The sequence below is a fragment of the Telopea speciosissima genome, chromosome 5 (genome assembly GCF_018873765.1).
Source record: "Telopea speciosissima isolate NSW1024214 ecotype Mountain lineage chromosome 5, Tspe_v1, whole genome shotgun sequence".
Classification (NCBI taxonomy): Eukaryota; Viridiplantae; Streptophyta; class Magnoliopsida; order Proteales; family Proteaceae; genus Telopea; species Telopea speciosissima.
In genome coordinates, this window is record NC_057920.1 from 56,840,782 (window position 1) to 56,863,421 (window position 22,640).

The 22,640-nt window shown below is 39.1% G+C and overlaps 1 protein-coding gene across 1 annotated transcript in view; it reads right to left on the minus strand.

Moving 5' to 3' along the window:
* The window catches only part of LOC122662587 (PI-PLC X domain-containing protein At5g67130-like), a 35,456-nt gene extending 18,262 nt beyond the window's left edge, over positions 1-17,194 (minus strand). Inside the window, exons 1-8 of the mRNA XM_043858253.1 lie at positions 17,032-17,194; positions 16,807-16,929; positions 16,541-16,678; positions 16,266-16,364; positions 15,853-16,156; positions 15,547-15,770; positions 15,376-15,462; positions 14,682-15,063 (exon numbers count right to left, since the gene is read on the minus strand). Of these exons, the coding sequence (XP_043714188.1) occupies positions 14,881-15,063; positions 15,376-15,462; positions 15,547-15,770; positions 15,853-16,156; positions 16,266-16,364; positions 16,541-16,678; positions 16,807-16,929; positions 17,032-17,142 (1,269 nt within the window). The 5' untranslated portion in view covers positions 17,143-17,194 and the 3' untranslated portion in view covers positions 14,682-14,880. The remainder of the gene's footprint in view (positions 1-14,681; positions 15,064-15,375; positions 15,463-15,546; positions 15,771-15,852; positions 16,157-16,265; positions 16,365-16,540; positions 16,679-16,806; positions 16,930-17,031) is intronic.
* Between the last annotated feature and the right edge of the window lie 5,446 nt (positions 17,195-22,640).

Genomic DNA, 22,640 nt, shown 5'->3' on the forward strand with positions numbered 1-22,640 from the left:
CCCGGTCTCCTCAACAAATTTGTTCCCTCCTCTCTCCTTGAGTTGAATCTATTCCCTCTGAGGACGAAATCCTTAAAACCATCCTTTCCCACAAGGCCAATCATGCCCCTGGTCCTAACGGTTTTAGCAAGGGTTTCTTCACTGCTAGTTGGGATATCATCAAGGAGGAGCTTGTCAGAGCTATTCGTAGCTTCTTCAAACCTAGCTAGATCCTTAGGGTTAACCACACTTTTCTTTATCTCATCCCTAAAAAAGAAGGGGCTTCCTCCTTGTCCAACTTTAGACAAATCTCTCTATGCAACCTTCTATACAAATTCATCGCCAAAATTTTGGCCAATCGTCTCCAGTTGGTGGTCCCTTCCCTTGTAAGCCCCAACCAATCGGCTTTCATTTCAGAAAGAAGTATTTCGGACAATATTCTCCTTTGTTCCGAAATTGTTTGGGGTATTGACCGCAAATCTCGATCCCCAGCTGCCCTCCTGAAAATAGACATCCATACAGCTTTTGATTCCCTCAGTTGGGACTTTGTTACTGATGTCTTGACCCAAATGGGTTTCCCGTCTCCATTCATTTACTAGATCCATGCTTGTATAGTTGTATCTCCTCCCCTTACTTCTCTGTCCTTGTCAATGGATCCCCAGCAGGGTTCTTCTCTTCTCAGATTGGCATCCGTCAAGGCTGCCCTCTGTCTCCTTTCCTCTTCTCCCTTTCCCTCAAGATTCTCTCCAGAAGCATTCAGTCCAAAACTGATCAACTTCTTATCTCTCCATTCCCAAATTCAAAGCCATTAAGCTTTCCCACCTTGCTTTGGTTAATGATCTCATGATCTTCTCCAAGGCCTCCCCTGCCTCCATCTCGGCCATCATGTCCTCCCTACACCAATTTGAATGCCTCTTGGGTCTCAAAATCAACCTTTTGAAATCCCACATTTTTCTTTCAGGTGTTTCTGAAGCTGATAAGGCTTCCCTCCTCTGCCTCAGGGGGTTCTCCCTCAGTACCTTCCCTGTTAAGTACCTTGGCCTCCCTCTGATCCCCGCTAGGCTGATTGGCCATCACTGTACCCCCATGCTTGACCTAATTCGCAAGAGGTTTCAACTCTGGAAAGGAAAACTTCTTTCCTATGCGGGGAAGGTGGAGTTGATTAGATCAGTCTCCAATCTTCCTACATCTATTGGTGCAGCATTTATGGGCTTCCTAAATCTACCATCAAAGCCATGGAATCTCTATTTTGTGCCTTCCTCTGGAAAGGAAAAGAGTGTTCCAAATTTCACCACCCCCTTGGTTGTAAATCCATTTGCCTTCCCAAAAGAGAGGTTGGTCTCGGCATTCATAGAATCTGTGATTCTATTATCTCTGGAATTCTCAAGTTGCTTTGGAAAATCTCCACTAAGCATGACTCCATCTGGATCATGGGTTTACTCCTATCTTCTTAAATCTGAGTCAATTTGGATTGTTCCCATTCATGCCGACTCTTCTTGGGACTGGTGCAAAATCCTTCACTTCGACCCCTAGCCCTTAGAGCTACCATCTCCAAGATTGTTGATGTGAATTCAACCTCCCTCTGGCTTGATCATTGGCATCCCTTAGGTGTTCTCCTTTCTATTGTAGGAGCCCGCATGGTTTACTCCTTTGGTATTCCAAAATATTCCGATGTTTCCTCCATTATTTCCCAGGGTTCTTGGTCCTCCTCTCTTCCCCCTCTCCCGAGTCTCTCCTTAGTGTGGGCCTCCCTCCACCCTCCCCACCTCAAGCCTCCAACTCTAACAAGACCCTTTGGCTCCCCTCCCATAATGGCATGTTCAGTACTAGATCCACTTAGAATTTTGTTACACACAATGGTCCCCTTGTCCCTTGGCACAAACTGATGTGGTTCAAAGGTCATATCCCCCACCACAATTCACTGTCTATAGAGTCTTTAACCAATGCCTTCCCACCCAAGCTTTCCTCTTTCACCACCACCTTTCTGTCTCTCCCTCCTGTATCCTTTGTTGGAATGGTATTGAGGACATCGACCACCTTTTCTTCTCTTGCCCCTTTGCCTACTCAGTTTGGAAGAAAGCTTTAGTCTCCTTTGGTCCCGTAGTAGATGGCCTTTATCCTTCTCTAGGGAGTGGCTTTGGATGGATATGGCGTTCTCTAGTAGTACTATTTGTGATCTTGTTGGTAAGCTTGTGTTCGGTGTTGTTATATCTCATATTTGGATGGAGCGGAATCTTCAAAGATGGACTTCCAACTCCCACTCTGTTGACATGATTTGGAAGGCCATCTTTTTTTATGCTAGCTCTAAGATTCACTTGTTACCTCATAGATCTATTGTAGACCCCCCAAGGAATAGGCATATTGTTGTTGCCTGGGGCTTACCTGTTTCTCTTCTTCTTCTTCCCAGCCCTTCCTAAGATCCGCTTTTGCACAATTTCCCCCTCCCTCTTCTTCCCCTGCTCTTCTTTTGGTAATGAATTATTTATTCACCAAAAAAAAAAGTGGGAAAACATTACCTTTCTCCTATCATATTTCCATCTTTAATCTTATCTTTACTTTCCTTAATACAATGTGTTAAATTATGTACACCAGAATACCATGGTCTTTTGGGTGTTTTATTTATTTTTTATTTATGTATTTATGAGCAAGGGTAGAAATGTAATTAGGGCTGTGATACTATTCACGTGAACAATGTCGTGAACAGTGTCGTGAATAGTGTTTTCCCTTGTAATCTCTTTTATTATTATTATAAATAGAGAGCTTGACTGATCTCATTGATCATTAAAGCATTATTCCACAAACCTGTTTTGTTAACATGGCATCAGAGCCAAAATTTCTCTGATCTAAGTTTTCAAAACCCACCCCCTTCCTATCGTTTTTTCTTTCCTCCCCTTCTCTCGATTTCTTTTCTCTCCTTTTTTCCCCTTTGCTTCTCCTCCCTTCCTAAGGGCAGCACTACAGAGGTGATCATATGATCTAGTTGCTGCCCTATTCCCACCTATGTTTTTCCCCTTTATGAGATAATTTATTTGGTTCGATTCTCTTGGTCTTGTCGCGATTTTTGGAGTTTCCAGAATTTTAAAGCCCTAGCCACTACCATTGATCAAGGCTGGTTTTCTGCATATTGGACACTCATCTGCGATCTGGACCAGCTGCCCTCAAGCCTTTTTTGGTTGTTGAAGACCCCTTCTCCCAATCGATTCCTCTTTTTTAGGGTTTTCTAAAACCCTGATCATTATCGATTTTTGGGAATTGGGTTGTTTGCTGCTGTTTTTTTATTGGAGCTTCTTCTCTTCATCAAGGACATCCTCTACAGGTTCCTGGACAGATTCGATCAAGCTTCTTCGTCAATTTTTTTTGGATCCCCATCACCACATCGATCTCCAATTTCGGGTTCTCTTCCAAAACCCTGACATTGTCGATCTCTGTGGAGGGGATCTCTCTGCTGCTGCTGATTTTTTGGGAGCTGTTTTGCCCTTCATATTGGCCCACTCGACCTTGATTTCAGCTCTTGGTTTGGTGTAATTGTTGGTTTTTCATGCTCCATAGCCTTGTTGCAACTATGGGTGACTCTGCTGATTCCACTGCAACTTCTAATCAACCTGGACATGAAAAATCAGATTATCATACTTTTCAGCCCAATCCCATCAAACTTGATGGCAGCAACTACCTATTGTGGTCTCGGTCAGCCTCTTTTGCTATTGCTGGCCGTGGTCTCACTGGCCACATTGATGGCACTGTTCCCATGCTTGCTGCCCCAGGTGCTGCCCTGACTCGCTGGCTTGCCAACAATGGTGTTCTCATGTCTTATTTGATTGGTTCTATGAGTTCGGACATTGCACATGGGTTCCTCCTTTTTGATACACTTCTCAGGTTTGGTCACTGTAAGGAAACGTACGGACAGCTTGGTAATGATGCACAGGTCTATGAACTCAGGAAGAAGGTTCTTCATAGTACTCAGGGGGACTTAACAGTCTCTAAATATTATTCTACTCTGCGCAACCTTTGGCAACAGTTGGACCACTTCTCTGATTACCAACCTGATAATGCTACTAATCTGGCTGCCTATAAGAAACATGTGGATAAAATCAAGGTCTATGACTTCTTGGTTGGGTTGAATGTTGAGTATGACCCAATTCGTGTTCAAGTGTTGGGCCATTCCCCTTTTTCCAAACTTGAGCAGTCTTATGCCTTGGTCTCCTCTGAAGAAAATCGTCGAGCTGCTATGTTGCACCGCTGTCCCCGACAGATCAGCCCTTCGACTCATCTGCATCGGCTCCTTCTACACCAGTTGGCACTCTCTCTGTGGGTGATACTACTATCGGCACTATTACTTGTGAGCATTGTCATAAGCCTTATTACACCAAGGACAAATGTTGGAAACTTCATGGGAAGCCTGCTGACTTTGAGGCTAGACGGGTTGCCAAGCGAAAACCAAAAACCAAGGCCAATCACTCTGAGTCTGTCACTACAGCCCCTACTACTGGCACTGGCCTATCTCAGGAGGATTTACAGGCATTCCTACGTGTGCTAAAGTCTTCCACTGCTGCTGCCTCTACTACACCAGCTACTGCCACTTCGTCTACTCCTTCAGGTTCACACTTTGTTCGGTCAGGTATTTCGTTTAGTGGTCATTGTGCCTCTGTAGCTTTCCATCCTTGGATCATTGATTCTGGAACTACAGATCACATGACCGGGTCCTCTAGCCTCTTCCATCGTTATTCTCCTACCTTTGGGAAAGACAAAGTCAAGGTGGCTGATGGTTCCCTTTCCTCCATTTCTGGAAAAGGAATCATTAACTGCACTCCTTCCCCTCCTTTGTTCAATGTTTTACATATTCCAAATTTTACTACTAACCTTCTTTCTATTAGTAGTATAACTCGTGATCTTAACTGCAAAGTAACCTTTTTTCCTTTCCATTGTGTTTTTCAGGATCTGGACTCTGGGAAGACGATTGGATTGGGTAAAGTGTATGGTGGCCTATACCTTCTTGACGATGGACGTCTCACTCCACCTCCATTACTACCACTACATCAGATTAGTATCTTCTGAAATTTATCAGTGGCACTCTAGATTAGGTCACCCCCCCCCCCCCTTAAGCATCTTAACATCTTTATTTCCTACTTTGGTCAAACATTGTGATAAGACCGATTTCTTTTGTGAGGCTTATGTTCTGGCCAAACAGACACGTTCAACTTATTCTATTTCTAATAAAAGGAGTTCTTCACTTTTTCACTTAGTACATTCTAATGTTTGGGGCCCTAGTCGTAAGACTTCGGTTTCTGGTCACCGTTGGTTTATCTCTTTTATTGATTGTCATTCTAGACACACATGGGTTTATCTTTTACACACCAAAAGTCAAGTTTTTTCTTGTTTTCAGTATTTCCATAACATGGTCAAAACTCAGTTCAATGCTACTCTCAAAATCTTGAGAAGTGATAATGGGACTGAGTATACAGAGACTCAATTTCAGAAATACCTTGCTAATAATGGGATTGTTCATCAGACAAGTTGTGTTGATACCCCAGTCCAAAATGGTGTAGCTAAAAGGAAGAACCGACACTTGTTGGAAGTGGCCAGGGCGTTGATGTTTTCGCACCATGTTCCCTCCCAATATTGGGGGGATGCTATTCTTACTGCAACCTAGCTTATTAATCGGTTGTCTTCCCGTGTTCTTGACTCTCGCAGTCCGGCCAATATTTTACATGGAAATTCCAACTTTGTGGTTCCTCCTAAAGTTTTCGGTTGTGTGAGTTATACCAGAGTCACTAAACCTCATGGCAAATTTGATCCTCGTGGATTAAGGTGTATTTTTTTGGGTTATTCTCCAACCCAGAAAGGTTATAAGTGTTACCACCCTCCTTCTCGTCGTACTTTGGTCAGTATGGATGTGGTCTTTCATGAAAGTCTTGCCTATTATCAGTCTACACATCTTCAAGGGGAGAATTCTGGTTCCACTGAAGATGTGCTTATGTTTCCTCCCCTTGAAATTCCTCCTTTGGCTGCTGCCCAGCCTCCTACCACTGCTGTCCAGCCTTCTTTGGCTGCTGCCCAGCCTCCTTTGGCTGCTGTCCCTTCATCTGTAGGGACTCCTTTACAGGGGGAGTATGTAGGAAATAATGGTAGTAATGATCATTGTCAGGGGGAGTTGACTCCAGTCCAGAGAACCATCAGTGAATTTCAGAAGAAAATTGACAACTCTAATATCATCACCTACAAGAGACACTCCAACAGAGGACAGCATCAATCCACTGTGGCACCAATACCTATCCAATTGCCAACCCATGAGTCAGATCCTCCTCCTCCTTGTGGTGAAACCTCTCCTTCCGATCTACCTATTGCTCATCGAAAAGGTACTAGGACTTGCACCCTGCATCCCATTTCTCGCTTTGTTTCTTATAGTTCTCTTTCTCCATCTTTTCGTGCATTTGTGTCCTCTCTTTCTTCTGTTCCTATTCCTAAAAACTGGCAGGAAGCATATACAGATGGAAAGTGGAAGGCAGCTATGTTGGAAGAAATGAGAGCTTTAGAAAAAAACAACACTTGGGATCTTGTAACCCTCCCTCCAGGAAAAAAACCAATGGGATGTAAGTGGGTGTTTGTGGTCAAACAAAAGATTGATGGGTCTGTGGATCGGTATAAGGCACGTTTGGTTGCAAAGGGCTTCACCCAAACATATGGGATTGACTATCAAGAGACTTTTGCCCCTGTTGCAAAATTGAATACAGTTCGGGTTTTACTATCGTATGCAGTTAATCTTGGATGGGATCTCCAACAGTTGGATGTGAAGAATGCCTTCCTAAATGGGGAACTTTGTGAGGAGGTATACATGGATATTCCACCAGGTTTTTCTTCTGACAATAATGAAGGCAAGGTGTGCAAATTGAAGCGAGCATTGTATGGGCTGAAGCAGTCACCTCGAGCATGGTTTGGTCGGTTCCACAAGGCAATGACATCTGTTGGCTACAAGCAAAGTAATGCTGATCATACTCTCTTTATAAAGAGGGCTGGTGAGAAGCTCACTGTTCTTATAGTGTATGTGGATGACATTGTGGTTACAGGCAATGATGGGGATGAGATCAGCCGGTTGAAGAGGTTTCTTGGGCAGGAATTCGAGATTAAAGATCTAGGGCCGCTACGGTACTTTCTTGGGATTGAGGTTGCCAGATCTTCTAAAGGCATCTTTCTCTCCCAAAGGAAGTATGTCCTAGACTTGTTGGCTGAAACTGGTCTGTTGGGATGTCACCCTTCAGATACTCCTATGGAGGCTAATGTTCGTCTCAAAGAAAAGGAGGATGAATCTGTTGATAAAGGCCGGTACCAACGCCTAGTGGGAAAGCTGATTTATCTCTCACACACTCGCCCGGATATTGTTGTTGCTTGTGAGTACCGTGAGTCGGTTCATGCATGATCCCTCTTCTCACATGGGGGCTGTTCTTCGGATTCTCCACTACTTGAAGTCAGCTCCTGGAAAAGGCATTCTTCTGTCTCCTAATGGTAACCTACGGGTAGAGGCGTATACCGATGCTGACTGGGCTGGTTCTGCAGATCGGAAGTGTATCTCTGGGTCTTGTTCTTTTGTAGGTGGCAATTTGGTCACTGGCGTAGCAAGAGAATGTGGTGGCTCGTTCTAGTCTTGAGCCGAGTTTCGAGGCTATGGCACAAGGCATTTGTGAGTTACTTTGGTTGAAAGGCTTGCTACAAGATCTTGGTGTTCTGTTCATCTTCCCATGATGTTGTACTGTGATAACAAAGCTGCAATCAGCATTGCACACAACCCGGTACAGCATGATCGCACTAAACATGTTGAAGTGGACAGACATTTCATCAAGGAAAAGCTGAAAGAAGGGTTGATTTGTGTTCCCTTTGTGAAGTCTGCTGATCAGGTTGCTGATATCTTCACTAAGGGATTATCTGGGAAATTGTTCCATCCCATTCTAGTCAAGTTGGGCATGATTGATATATTTGCACCAACTTGAGGGGGAGTGTTAAATTATGTACACCAAAATACCATGGTCTTTTGGGTGTTTTATTTATTTTTTATTTATGTATTTATGAGCAAGGGTAGAAATGTAATTAGGCTTGTGACACTGTTCACGTGAACAGTGTCATGAATGGTATCGTGAATAGTGTTTCCCCTTGTAATCTCTTTTATTATTATTATAAATAGAGAGCTTGACTGATCTCAATGATCATTAAAGCATTATTCCACAAACCTGTTTTGTTAACACAATGAATCACTCCTATCTCTGTTTCTCTTCATCAAAAGTTATCCTGGAAAAGGAAGGGGAGGAAGACAAGGACAAGACCTCTCTTTTGGCCCACCAACATAGGCTCCCACTTGGACATTAGGGTTTGGTCCTTTCCTTCCATACTAGTTACGGTACTCTTGTGTACAACCTATGAATTTTTTGTTATTTTTCTGTTCGATAAAATCGATGACCCTCAACCTAAACCCTATCGATTTCCTCTAATTATGAAAATTGAAATCTGAACCATAGTTGTCAAGGCGTCGCCTAGGCATGGCATCTAGGTTCCTTGGTTGCCTTGGTCGCCTAGGCGGGGAGCCTTGTTTGCCTTATTGGTATTGCCTTGCATCTAGGCCCCCCCAACACCTTGGGTCACCTAGACGCCGGTGACAGCTATGATCTGAACATTGCTCTAGTGGTCATTATCAATCTCTTGCCACTATCCTGTAGCCATATAATATTCGACTTTTTTATGAAGCATATAATATTCAATTTACTTGTTGATGGAGGAATCTAAATATGCCTACAACAGTTCTTTACAACAATAGAACCACATTCCCCTAAAAGAAACAAGAGGAGATTTAGATGAAGTGAAAATACCTCATCTATCATTTAGAATAAAATTGTCTTAGTTGCATGGTTTTAAAAATCATAAAAGAATTGGTCGCTGATTCTGATTAACTCTGATTCTCAAGAACCAAGTTCTGACCGGGTCTGATTGAGTCTGGTCGAGATTGGCCAATTCCAAGTTGAATTAAATTGGAATCGATGGAAACTGATCCCATTCCTGATTCCATTTTTTTAAGACCTTGCTTAGTCGTTATGATTTTAATGTCAGCTATCCTCTTTATCCCTTTGGAGTCTAGATGTTAACTATTGATTTCAGCATAAAGTTTTTCAGAACCGCAACATATTGAATTGTGTCAAATGGGTATTTAAGGAGCGAGTAAACTTACCCACGGCTGGTCAAGTAGAAGAGGACCAACCATGATGGATGGGTGTTCCCAAGACAAAAATGTCGTAAATTCCCTTTTGTTGTGGGACTTAAGGCAAACAGAGTTCTAGTGGTACAATGTTCTTAGTAAGCCAGCTAATCATAGTTATCAAGGCGTTGCCTAGGAGCCAAAACACCTCACAGTATAGACCGCTCCAAGGTATAGAGGTACACCCTTTTTAACACTCCCCTCAAACTGGAGTATAATTATATATCGAAAGAAGGCTCTAGCTTGGACCAAAAAAAACAGATATTAAAGTCAGCACTAGTCTTGAATAATAGTTGTTGACGCCAGTGAGCACAGAGAAAACTTCATTCAGGTAGCAACATTAGCTCAAGCACACAAATCATCAGTAGCATCAATAGATAATAATCTTCGTGTCAAAAATATCTAGTCAACAACAAGCAAAATAAGAGGTAGTGAACACTAACTGCAATCCACAATATCATTGCAGCAACAATAATATCAAAAGCATTTCTCAAAGAAGGCAAGTAGTAAATTGGAATCTTCCCAAAGAAAGATAAAAGTGCAACATCAAATAACTACATCATAAGTGGCAGATAGTAGGAAGAAAGAAAAAGTGCAGCATCCCACAGTTACATCATAAGTCTTCTCAATAAAGGCAAGTAGAAAATAGTAACTTGCTCAAACAACAACAGATAAAAGTGCAACATCCAATAGCTATGCATTAGCCCTTATCAAGGAAGGTACTCTAACAATTGGGTAACACCAATGTGATTAGTAAATATCACATGATTAGCAATTTGATTAGTAAGGATTAGACTCACTCCTGAGCCCCAAATGGAGGTCTCAAATAAAAATTCCATTGATAAACATGCAGTATAGGATACTGTGAACCAAGTAGCAGCATCAGTATATTGTGAACCAGACAGCATAAGGTTGTTGTAGACCAAATAATTCAGCATCAAATTGCTAGGAACCATACAACATCAAGTAGTTGTAGACCAAATAAATATGTTTTGTTGTTGAACACCATCTTTACATATAAAATTGTTGTTAAAGACACAAACAAATAAATAATAATAATCTTAAACTGATGAACAGATGACACAGACAGATAAATCTTCAACTAATGACTTGAACAAATAAGAATAATAATCTTCAATCTCCTCCTCACTTGTAGCTTTACACGTAGACAAATATTGACCAATAATCAGCATCTCAAAGGATGAGCATCACAAAAAAATCCAATGATCAATAGTAGCTGCAAATAATCTCCAATCTCCCCCTCGCTATAGCAAATGATCTCCATACAAGTACCAGTCTTTAAAAAATTTAAAATCCTAAACTGATGCGAACTAGGGCCCACCAAGCAATAAATTTGCAAATATACTAGGCCAATGACAATTCTGTAAACTCTAGCCTCACTTATGTGTCATCAAAGCAAGATAATGGCAAATTTGGAATTAATCCATGCAATCCCAAGTTTAAACCCAATTACTGGTCCACCCAAGAGAGGAAAAACACAATTACAATGAAACCAGTGGCAATCTGATAATTAACCATAATGTTCAAGAGGCTCTTGGGTAAACAACAGGAAAGGAATGGTAGAACTGCAAATATCTCAATTAAAAAGGGGATGGCCTTGGTGCAATAGTAAGGTTGCTCCATTGTGACCAATTGTCACGGGTTCGAGTCTGGAAACAACCTCTCTGCGAAAGTAAGGCTGCGTACATTATGACCCACCCCAAACCTCGTAGTGGTGGGAGCCTAGTGCACTGGATATGCCCCTTTTGTTTAAAAGGTGATGGCATGGTAAACTTGGAATGGTAAAGAAAATGGGATACAAAGGAGATTAGTAATTATTGTTTGGGGACAAACTAGGAAGGAATATCAATTAACGACATGAAGGCATTAGAGACAGAGACGGGCAGCAGTGGAAATTAAATAGATAAAATAAGAAAACCCAGTGATGGGAGTAACGTATAGCCAAAGGGTAAACTATGAAGCAAAACAAATTTATGGGACATGAGGGAATAAGGGATAAAAGAAGGGGTATTTGTGGAACTAAAATAAAAGATAAGTAATTGTTAAGATATGTAACACAATAGGGGGAGTCCCCCTATCGTGGTTGGTTTCTTTTATTGTTTTATGTCTTTAGTTGTTAGTTTCCTAGTCTAAGTAAGTTTCCTGTTTAGGCTTTAGACTTAATTAGGTAAGAGTTATATTCTTTTTGTAATTCTGTTTTGGCTTTAATATAAATATAAGTTGGCTGGTACGATAGAACATACATTCTATCGCACAACCCTTTTATTCCATTGTTCTCTCTTGTTCTCCATCTTTTTCTATCTTCTCTCTTCTCTTTGCCATGCACTGGTTACAGGTTCTGGGATTCTTAACAGTAATGAAGGAAACAAGAAGTCGTTTTCTTCTTCCTAAACAGAACAACAACAATGAGAGACTAGTTCCTGCAGTAATAGCGTTCTCTCAAGAGACTCATTCGAAGCAAGGCTTTAGGGCAATGGATAACAACAAATAATCGATTCAACATCAACAATTAATTGCATCAAATAGCAGCAATCAGCGGCAGATATCATCTTCAGTTGATAACAGCAAATAATCAAAGGATACCAACAGAAATCATTAGCCAACAACAGCAAATAGCAGCCATCAACTCACTAAATCGTAGCAGTAGCATGCCAAGAACCAGAAATCGGCAGCAAGGAGAAGAAGCCTCACGTTACCAGATAAACATGTATGATTTTCATACTAAATCTTCATCAAAACCCACACTAAACCCTAGTTCTTCTTCGTCTTCTATGAACTAGGGTTTCTTTCTTAAAACCAGAAACTCAAAACGACTCTCAAAACAGCTATCAAGGAGAGAATCAGGTACTAGTTACAGCTCTGATACCATGTGACAATCCAGGATCTGTAACCATAACTGGAACAAAGGAGAGAGAAGAGAAGAGGATGGAGAAAAGGACATATGAGAGAAGAAGGAGATAGAGGGCTAGATGATATAGTGAATAGTTCTACCACCAACCACCACATCTTATTTATAATGCTCAGGTTACAATTATAACAAAAACCAAACTCTTACTTAACCGACTCTAACTAATCCTAACTATAATAGATTCCTACTCCTAGATATAATAGGAAAGTCTAACTTAACAACGTAGATTAAAACCAAAACACCTCACAGTATAGACCACTCCACAGTATAGAGGTACTCCCTCTTTAACACATATCCTATGATTTGTCTATTATATGTTCGTTTTCTCATATTAGCCTATTAGATCATTACTAGCAGAATTATATCATATTGCATTGATATGGCTTCTATGTTGCATATAAGCATACTTCTCTAAAATTACCATTGCTCTGTTACATATAGTCATATATTGCATGCCTAGGCGTGTGCATTGTTGCCTAGGTGCCCCTCCAACGCCTTGGGTAACCTAGCTGTTGTGACAATTATGCAGCTAATAAAGCTAACCCCAACCTTTTCCCCTTATTCAAACTAACAGCGCTGCTATCACACAACAATTACCATCTTCTCTCATCCACCACCAAAAGCATACTTTCTTAAGAACACTTGCAACTGTAAGAGATGCCTTAGAACAGTTGAAATAACTCAATCATTTCCAGGAGGGAAGAGGATGAAAGATTGAACATTTGCAATTTTGTGGTGAAACTTAATTCTTCTACTGTATGAATTCGGCAATTCCTTGCTTTGGTGGCTTCATTTTTTTCTTTTTTCTTCTTTATTGTGGTTATATGTTTGATCTAGAGTGATGGTGGAGAATGGTATTGTTTACTCTTCTTTGGTACTTTGTTAAACCTTTCTTATTGAGATGTATTAGTTACATGAGCTGGTAACAAAATCTAAAAGCTTTTGCGGAGCAGGAGTTCGCTCCGAAACATGTTCTTAGTAAGTCACATTCAGCGGTGGAATAGCTCCATGGTATAGATCATGGCAAGATTAATCATTACAGAAAGTACTTTTAAAGGCGCGTCCAATTGTCTAATACTACATGAGAGCTTATTTACCTGTGGGTCTCTTTTGTATGTAGTGCTGTTTGGATCTTTTTCATCACTATTTTTTTTTTTTTTTGGCAGGATCCATATTCTTTATGAAGGAGACCTGCAACTCTGGCCATACTGGTTGGGCAGTTGATGAATTCTGAGCAAGGCTGAGACCAAGACCAAACCCAATGTTATTCAAACTTAAGCCTGAATTTCTCATAGGCTGGCCCAAGTTCTAACTCTAGCCCTAAAGCCTGGATGTCACTTTTTAAGGAAATTGATATCTATTTTTCAAGTGAATTATTAAACACATGGACAAATTTCTTTTATTTGCTTAAAATAAGATCATTCTAACGTGTACACATTCAGTTCTATTTTGCACACGCATAGAGACATAGTGAAGAAACTTATTATTTGGAAATATAAAACCTTGAAATGGCTCCTAATTTGGTACATATGTTAAAATAGTTCCTTCGTGTGATTTCAAGAATTGGATCAGAATTGGTGGAATCGGCCGACCCTGATTCAGATTAATGACAATTCCTACACCCTATTTTGGAATCAGCTATGAATGCTCATTAATCTTCATTTTTTTCCATTTTTTATTTCTTTTAGTCAATGAAATAGCAGAAAATCAATGATGCATACCTCTTATAGCTAGATCTACAAAACTTTTGAATAAAAAACACCAAAAAAGCAGAAATCTGTGGAAATATTTGCTTCTTCTTCTAGATTCCAATTTCTTGGGTTTCGGCCAGTTCTCTCTGATTTCAAGTTTTTAAACCTTGATCCTCTCTCTCTCTTGATTGATTGAGAATATTCAAGAAAACAAATAGTCTTTTTTCCCCTTTTGTCATTGTTGGAGATGGGAGGAATGAAGCTTCAACGCATCATTAGAATTAAGGTATCTAATTTGCTTACTTTTTTGTTCATTTGTTAGAGATGGAAGAAATGAAGCTTTCAAGGAATAAGAAATTACCCCTAACAAAAGTAAATGTGCTAGCTAATTTTCTAGTTCCAGAAAGTTTAGATCTTGAGATCATAGTCCATCTTTCCTTTGTTAATAGATATTCATTATGGCACTCTCTCTCGATCCCCCCATCCAACCCAGAGTGGAGAGGGAGTATAATATTATGCATAGACTTCGTATGCAAACACCATGAACATACTCATCACATCCACGTAGAATGATCTAAAACATCCACATTCACCATACCAAAGAGAGGAAGAGAGCATCACGATTAATCTTAGTTCAGGAGGAAACCAGATGCCAAACAATACCAAAATTAACTCTACCCGAAAAAGGAAATAGAATAGAAATGTATCAGAAGTCCACAACACCAACAACTGATCTTAAGAATTAAGATACCACAATTAATATAAAACTCAGCACAAGAAAAATGAAATTAAAAAAAAAGATGCTTTCCAGGGGGAAAAAAAATAAGACTCATCCTCAAATGAAACATACCTGAGCTAACATTTGGCTACTTGCCATCTTCAGGCTCTCTCGACCACTATCTAACCCCTTGATCCGATAACTCCAGCTAGCATGTCTTAACCTCCCACTAGCATTCTGAACTCTAAAAGTAATGTAATAACATAACAGAAGCCTATAATAGGAGAGAAGCTTGACAGCCATCTACTCCCTAATATCCATGGGTAATCAGTTATAATAACAACAACAATGCTATTAATGAAAAGTAGACCAGATTGAGAACCAAGAAATCTGATGATTGAGCAGTTCCACTTTGAAACTGAACATATCCAGAAACAATGCCCCCAGTACTGCCTGTAAGAGAAGGAGTTCTATTAGGTCCAACATCCTTGCAAGATCCCATCTTCGCTCCAGCCTGTCAAATTCCATATGGAAAGACCTTTATAAGACTTTGTGAATAGAGTAATATTCATGGCATCACTGGAAATAGGAAGTTCTCTCCCACCAAAGATATCTTATGGACCCATATCAACCCAAAAGTAGACATCTACATATTGGATGGAAACAATCATCAAATCAAGTTGATGCTTTGACCAAGATGTGCCCCATACATTGGCACAGGAAAGAGATAAGGCAATTTCCTGTACCCTCACACCATAAACCACAGGAGGGAATGGGATCCTACAAAATGGCACTTAAACAGAAATCATTCAAGTATTAAGGATACCTGACAAGCAGTGACAGAGCTACAACCACATAATGTCTGGCCATTCATTCTGTCTAAAGCATCAAAAACACCTCCACCGTCACTTCTCTGCAGAACCACATGTACTGTTAGGATTCTTAATTAGCATGTATTTAACATAAACTTCCCTTCTCTAAGAAAAAGTTTTGATACCATGTAAAAGTTAACAGCCACAAAATTAGGCATCACATTTCCAGCTGCCTTATAACAAGTAGCAAGCATCTCCATCAGAGAAGTTGAATGTTCTTTGCAGGTTTCAGCCTCAACTGGGAATGTAGGGAAGTAGTTCTGTAGAAACAGAGATGCACTTCTCCAATTGAGTGCCTGTGATTCCTTTCGGTGTGGACATGAACCTTGTACAACACCCGCATCTCCAGCTGAAATGCATTATAATACAACAAGTCACCATGAAAAGCTATACGCATCAATGTTTTTAACCCATAAAGCGATGGTACTTACGTTCATTTTCCACCATGTACCTCCATTGGTAAGCAATTCCTTCATAAACTTCCTTTGAAGGATCAGAGGTAAAAACCAGAAGCCGGTGATTCTCAGCAACCATGTCAGTCACAGTGGGCCAGTCCTCACCTTTTGCAGGCATTTTTGAGACAGGAAACCAATAATTGACCAACCCGGCATCAGTAAACAGCTTTGTCAACCCTTTGGGAGTATGCACGTAGTCTTCAATAAAAATAGTAACAATCTCTGATGGGTTCTCACTCAAGAATGCCTCCACTTCCTTCAAAGTGTTGATTGCAGGTTCCTGAACAAACAACTCAGCAAGGCAATAGTAAGAGCAGTTAAAAACAAACAACCCAATCATAGATAATTCTACACAATAAAGTGGGAAAGGAGGAGGAGTTTTAGATTACAAAGGCAGTGAAATTGTAGCATTGTCCTCGCATTGAATGGCAGAGCCAGATATCATTCTCGAAGTCGTACATGTCTAACATCAACCCTCTCACCCCATTCTAAAGAAGACCAAGTATATGAATGAATTTCTAGTCAATTACTAGAGAAAATGAGTATTAAAATTTTTAAATAGAGAGATAAGAACACACGCAAAGAAGGGGTAGGGAACAGAGAAAAACCCACTCAGTGGACCTTGAACTTCAGCAAGAAGGATATACTAACTGATATAACATACCCTCAACTGATTAGTAACAGAGTCTTCTTGATTATAAAACGTAATCCGCTGGACACCAAGCAGCGGTGGAGCATCAACTATGGAGAACGAATTGTGGGTCACCAGCCACGTATACTTGTTAAATGGCATCCCCTTAATCTGCCGCACACCCAGCACGAATAATTAAGATTCGAAGCCAATTAAAATTTAAAACACAAAGCAAGAATTCAGGTAAGAAACTGAAAACCATAATTGAGAATCGAGAACTCAAAAAACATAAAACTTACAAAAGATGTGGGTTGTATAGCTTGGCCTCTGGTGCAGACGGGCTGATTCTTCCCCAAAGCAGGACAATTGCCGCAGTAAAGACCCGAACCACAGTCGGTGGGCAACGAACACGAGTCGAGAAGCTGAGAATTTGAGTTTTAGTCGTATTACAACCCAAAAATTAGTTATAACGGATGTTGAAGTAAGAATTAAGCTTTCTTTTAAGTCTTTTTGAAATAACAAACCTGGCAATTTCCATTAGAGCAAGCATTAGAACTGATGAGGAAGGTTAAGATCAGGAACAGAAGCAGAAACCCTCCTGCTGGAGCTCCGCATTTCTCTTTACAAATTAACATAGGACGAGATGATGCAGAGCCCAGAGGCTCAAGGCCTGAGATGAAATCTGAAAAAAACGAAAAATTAAAGCTGCAAGGAGAAGTGTTTTTTGTACTCTGTAGGCGGGCTTTAACTTTTTTATTTTCTTGCCTCTTCACTTTTTTTTCTTTTTGGTAAAAGCATTTTAGTATTAATTCTTCTATTGCTTTTCACGTGGGTGGGGTATCGTAGGTTAGCTAGTTTGGCGGGAAGGAAATGGTTCTAAGTATCGGTATCGGATCCGGCGATCCGTACCTGTTTTACACTTTGTTGATTCCGACATTGTGTCGATACGGTATCGGTGACACGGTATGGAAAAGGGTATATCGATCAAAAATATATTTTTAAAAGAAGATTAGAGGCAAGTTTGTCCTATACGGCCAATCTTTGCCTATATCGTATCGGGTCGATTTGATGATTTGCATGAATAGATAATGGGCCTAAAGTACCATATGAGGCCCAAAGTAAGAATGTATGATGGTCTCCAACAAATCTAAGTTTAGGCCCACCCAAGTTACCCTACTAGCCCGTTTTAATTAAATAAATGGGAAAGAGAATGCTGCCTGGGCCTCTAGATCCTGCATGTGTGCTGGCCGATGGGAGGCCACATGTAAGTATCGCCCTGTATGGTATTTCTGTCTTTTCATGGAGACAGCATGGTACTTTCTACACGGGTCAGGTGATCAGGTGGCATTCTTTTCCCCTAAATAGATATAAAACATTAATGGCCTAACTGGAGGCCCATAATGTTTTACTAGCTGGATCAGGCCCAGCCAGAACTAATTTGCAAAACGAGGAAACTTTGTAAATGGCCCACCTTGGACCAGCTTGAACCCACCCGGCTTAGACTTTGATGTTCCTCTCATTATTTCCTAACAATTTGAGAATTTAGACTTTAGACGAACCAACTAAAGTTGAATCATAGAGCTTTTCTTTATTTCTTACAAAAAATGAAGAGGAAACCAAAAAAAAAGTATTATTGCCATGTAACTCTCTTTATATAGTAGACATGTTACATTTTTTGGGAAAAAGAACTTTGCCTGGCAGCATGGTGCTGCACCAAGACACAAAGAGAGGCAAAATGACCACCCTAACCTCGTGAATGCAAAAAACGTCACTCCTATTGATGCTCTTGTGTTTATTGTGATTGGCTCTACTCTAGTGTAGGGGCCACACTGTTAGGCAGAGAACCCTCTTCCTACATTCTTTTTAACACAAAAATCGTGCTTGGCGCGTTGGTCAAGTGCTCACTTGCTGAACGCTTGGTTACGGGTTCAAGTCCTGGAAATAGCCTCTTTGGAAACAGGGGTAAGGTTGCGTACATTTGACCCTCCCTAGACCTTGTTAAACACAAGAGCCTTGTGCACTGGGTACGGCCTTTTTATGGTAAAGCTAAAAAATAAAAGATTTTTTTTATGAGTCCTTTGGTGGTGCTCCAAATTTGGGGAAATTTTTTTTGGTTATACATGCATGTGATTGGATTAAAAATAAAGGACATAGATTTCTTTATATATAAATATAAATATGGAAAATTTCTTAGATCCACCATATAAGAATGGAAATTACAAGATAGGTAGGTTTCAAATTTGTTTTACAGCCACTATTTTCTATTTTAAAAAAAATAAAAAAGTTCTCTGTCTGGGAGTGTGCCCTACGCCAGCACTCCCATGAATCTATCTCTCTCCTCCCCATGTGAAAATACATCTCTGCCTCCTTGTTTTAAGGAGGAGAGAGATCGACACATGAGAGTGCTGGCGTAGGCCACACTCCCGTGCAGAAAACTACTTCCCTTTAAAAAATATTTACTTATCCCCAAAATTGGTTAATACTCATGCCACACAAGAATAAAATAAAAACAAACTTTAAAAATTGCCCAAACCTCATTTAACTGTTTTAAAAATCGTGACATCCGATGAAACTGCAGCTTAATTGTAGGAGTAGAAATCAAAGCTCCTATTACCCCTCCAAAAAATATGAAAAACAGTTATAGTGTCCAATTCAAAAGGAAGTACACCTTAATTGTTGGAATAGAAAATAATAGAAAAATATTAAACAAAAAAAAGATGATGGTTCATCCACCATCCTAGGGTTCATAAACCTCTCCTAGGGTTTTAGTATGTTCGAAAATACCCTCCCGATACCTATTCCCTCCCTCTTCAGCTCCATGGTGAATGATCTCATTCACAGTGGATGGAAGGAAACTTGGTTGAAAAAAAAAACAAAAAACGAGAGTGAGAGGAAAAAAAAAAAAAAGGTAGAGAAAGTTGTGCGCCCCTTCGCTCCTATTTTTCTCATTGTGATTTAAAACAAATTTTTGGGTCAATTTTGCAAGTTTGAGTTTATTTTATTCTTACATAGCATGAGTACTAACTTTGGAGATTAAGTAAATCTTTTCAAAATGGAAAGTAGTGGATGTAAAAAAAAAATTTTGAAACCCACATATCTTGTAATTTCCATTCTTATCTAATACATCTAAGAAATTTTTCCTATATAAGAAAAATATAGGGAAGTAGTTTTCTTTTCCAAAAGTTGTCCTACATCAACACTCTCATGTGTCTATCTCTCTTCTCCTCAAAACAAGGGGGCATAAGGCATAAGAGTCTTTTCATATGAGGAGGATAGAGATAGACTTATAGGAGTGGTAGCATAGACCACACTCCCGGGCAGAGTTCTTTTTTCCATATATATAATAAGGGAGAAGGATTCCACGTTGTCAGCGTGAACAGGAATCTGCACACTAACATCACTTAGTGGTCTTTGAAAAGGTATCAATCTATATGATTCCACACTTTAAAAATAGATAAAATAAAAATAAAATAAAAACATGTGTGGGGCCCTCACCTTTTGTGAGAGAGCATGAGAAAGGATCCACACACGGACCCCTAAAAATAATGTAAAATTTACTAGGGAATGTAATCATCTAAAAATAGTAATTATGTGAGAATTTTTTCTTCTACCCTCTACCCAAGTATAAAAAGTTTGGTCAAACAACAAAAATGGTATAATAATAGGGATGTAAGCAGAGTGAATTCAAAGTAGTTATACCGGTATCTGAATTCATATCCAATTATCATAGTTGCTATCCAAATTTGATCTAGCATCTGACAAACATTTTAATTGAGTATCCAAATTTGTATTCGCCAAGGAGTCGGATATCCGAATTTGAATATGATAATATGTGATTCACATTTTATTTATAAATATAAATAAAAATATTATAAAAATAATACATAATTATTTATAGTTAATGAGAATATAATAATCATACAATATATAATACTTATAAAGCCTAAGTTCTTAAATAGATATAGATAATATAAGTTATAATCGGAGTAGATATTATCGAAGCTGATACATCAATATTTGAATTGGTATCCGATTATCATCCATATATCAAAGCTATCTGAATTCGTATCTAACATATGATTATCTGAATAAATATATAAATAAATGGATATGAATTCGAATTGAATCCGGATATTTGCCTATCTATTTACATCTCTATATGACAATAGACCGACTTGCACTGAAGCTTGACATCCTTAATAGAATTAGAGATCTTGACATATGTAATTTTTTTATTTTCATGAATTTTAATGAAGACTTTGAATGTCGTCCTCTTAATTTATCTCGTTATTTTTATTTTTTAAATCTAAATCACTTGCTTATGTGATGAACCTATTCATTATTGGTTTGGCCTAAGTTTAGTTTTGTAGATATCTAAGACTAGTAATATTGTATGCTATTGAATTTTGGACAAGAAATAGATAATATATAAATTTGTTGGAAAAAAAAGCAATTTATAAATAGGGATTAAGTTTTTCCCCCACCACCCGATGAATGGAAAGCCACCATCCTAAGGTTCACAAATCCCTCATAGGTTTTAACATCTTTCCCAAATACCCTCCTGATAGGCTTTCCCACCCTCTCCCGCCCCGCGGTAAATGAGATCCCATTCACTGTGGCTGAAGGGAAACTTAAACCTATAAATAAATTAAAAACAAATGAAATGAAAAATATGTTGGAATGTGTCTATCAAATCCGTAATATTTTGGAATCAATAAATTTAATTTTGATCATTGCATAAATTTATTTACGGACTTATAAGTTTGTTTCATGGGTTTTCACCTAAAACAATTCTCGACTAGGGATAGGACCGGACATCCTGTTCATATGGTTGTTACATTGTATGTCACTAGAAAAGTTGTTTTCAAGGCATAAATATAAGTACACATTATTTGTGTGTATAGAAAAAAATTTGCTGCATTACGGAGAGATGCGTACCCATCACCAATAACCTTTTAACCTAAGAGATCCTTATTGTTGCGGTGTTACATTACAAATTTTGTTACACTAATAGTTGATGTCATGTGGACTATATATTGGTGTATTGGATTTGTGATGGTACATCTTAAACTACAGAGAAGAGATGCTCAACATAGAATCCACTACCCTTGATTGGAGAATATCAAGTAGAGATACTACATGTGATCAATCAAACTGGAATCTGGATCCAGTGGAATTTTTATAAATTTTTTACAAAAATTATTTAAGTATATTATTTTAAATAATTTTAAATGCATTTTTATCGTCCGATTGTGATCACATGATCGCTGATTAAAAAGATGTACGATGGGTTGGTGTTTGACAGTATTTAATTATATATATCATATAATTCATCATAAGATATTGTTTAGTGGAAGGTCCTATGCGCAAAATAAAGAGTTTAATTATGTGCGACGATTTTATTGAAAATTTAAAATAGATTGTTGGTCTCTAAATTATAGTATTATTTATTTGATAAAATATTGATTATAATTAAAGAGACCACAAAATCCCTTTAGTCCCGTTTGTTTAGAAGGGACGGTGGGGTGGGATTATTGGAAAGATGAGGCCCATATGTTGGTGGGATTTTGTTGGGATGGAAATATTGAGGTAAAGTTTTTTTTCCCATAAAGAGTAACTAAAGACTTTGGATAGCAAATGGGTGAGATTTTGAAATGCCACATCAACAGACAATATAATTAATGATGTCCCCTGAGCTTTTGTAAGTTCACCACCCTAAATTAATCAAACAAGGTTGGGGTGGGATTTTGAAGTGTCACATCAGTATTTTTTCACCCCAATTATCTCATCCCACCTAAGTCCCCTCTAAATAAAGGGGCTTTTAAGATTCTACTTCTTTCCTCTTTAGAGGCAAGTTGAATTGTAGGTCAAGTTACTTTAATAAATAAGTTTTCTATTCACATTAGGAAAGTGAATAAGAGAATCAAATCTCAACCCTAAGGGGTTAAGAAGTTATAAAAGCACACCACTGGGGGGATCGGCCAAACTAGCATAGCTGAACTTGTCTGGTCCTCCCTTTGCCGAATTCTCTCTCCTTTCTCTTACTATTTTTAAGTGCTGGTGTGGTTAGGGTTTTGCAACCCTAGATCGTTGATGAGTTATCATATTGACTTTGTTTTGATTTTGGGGATTC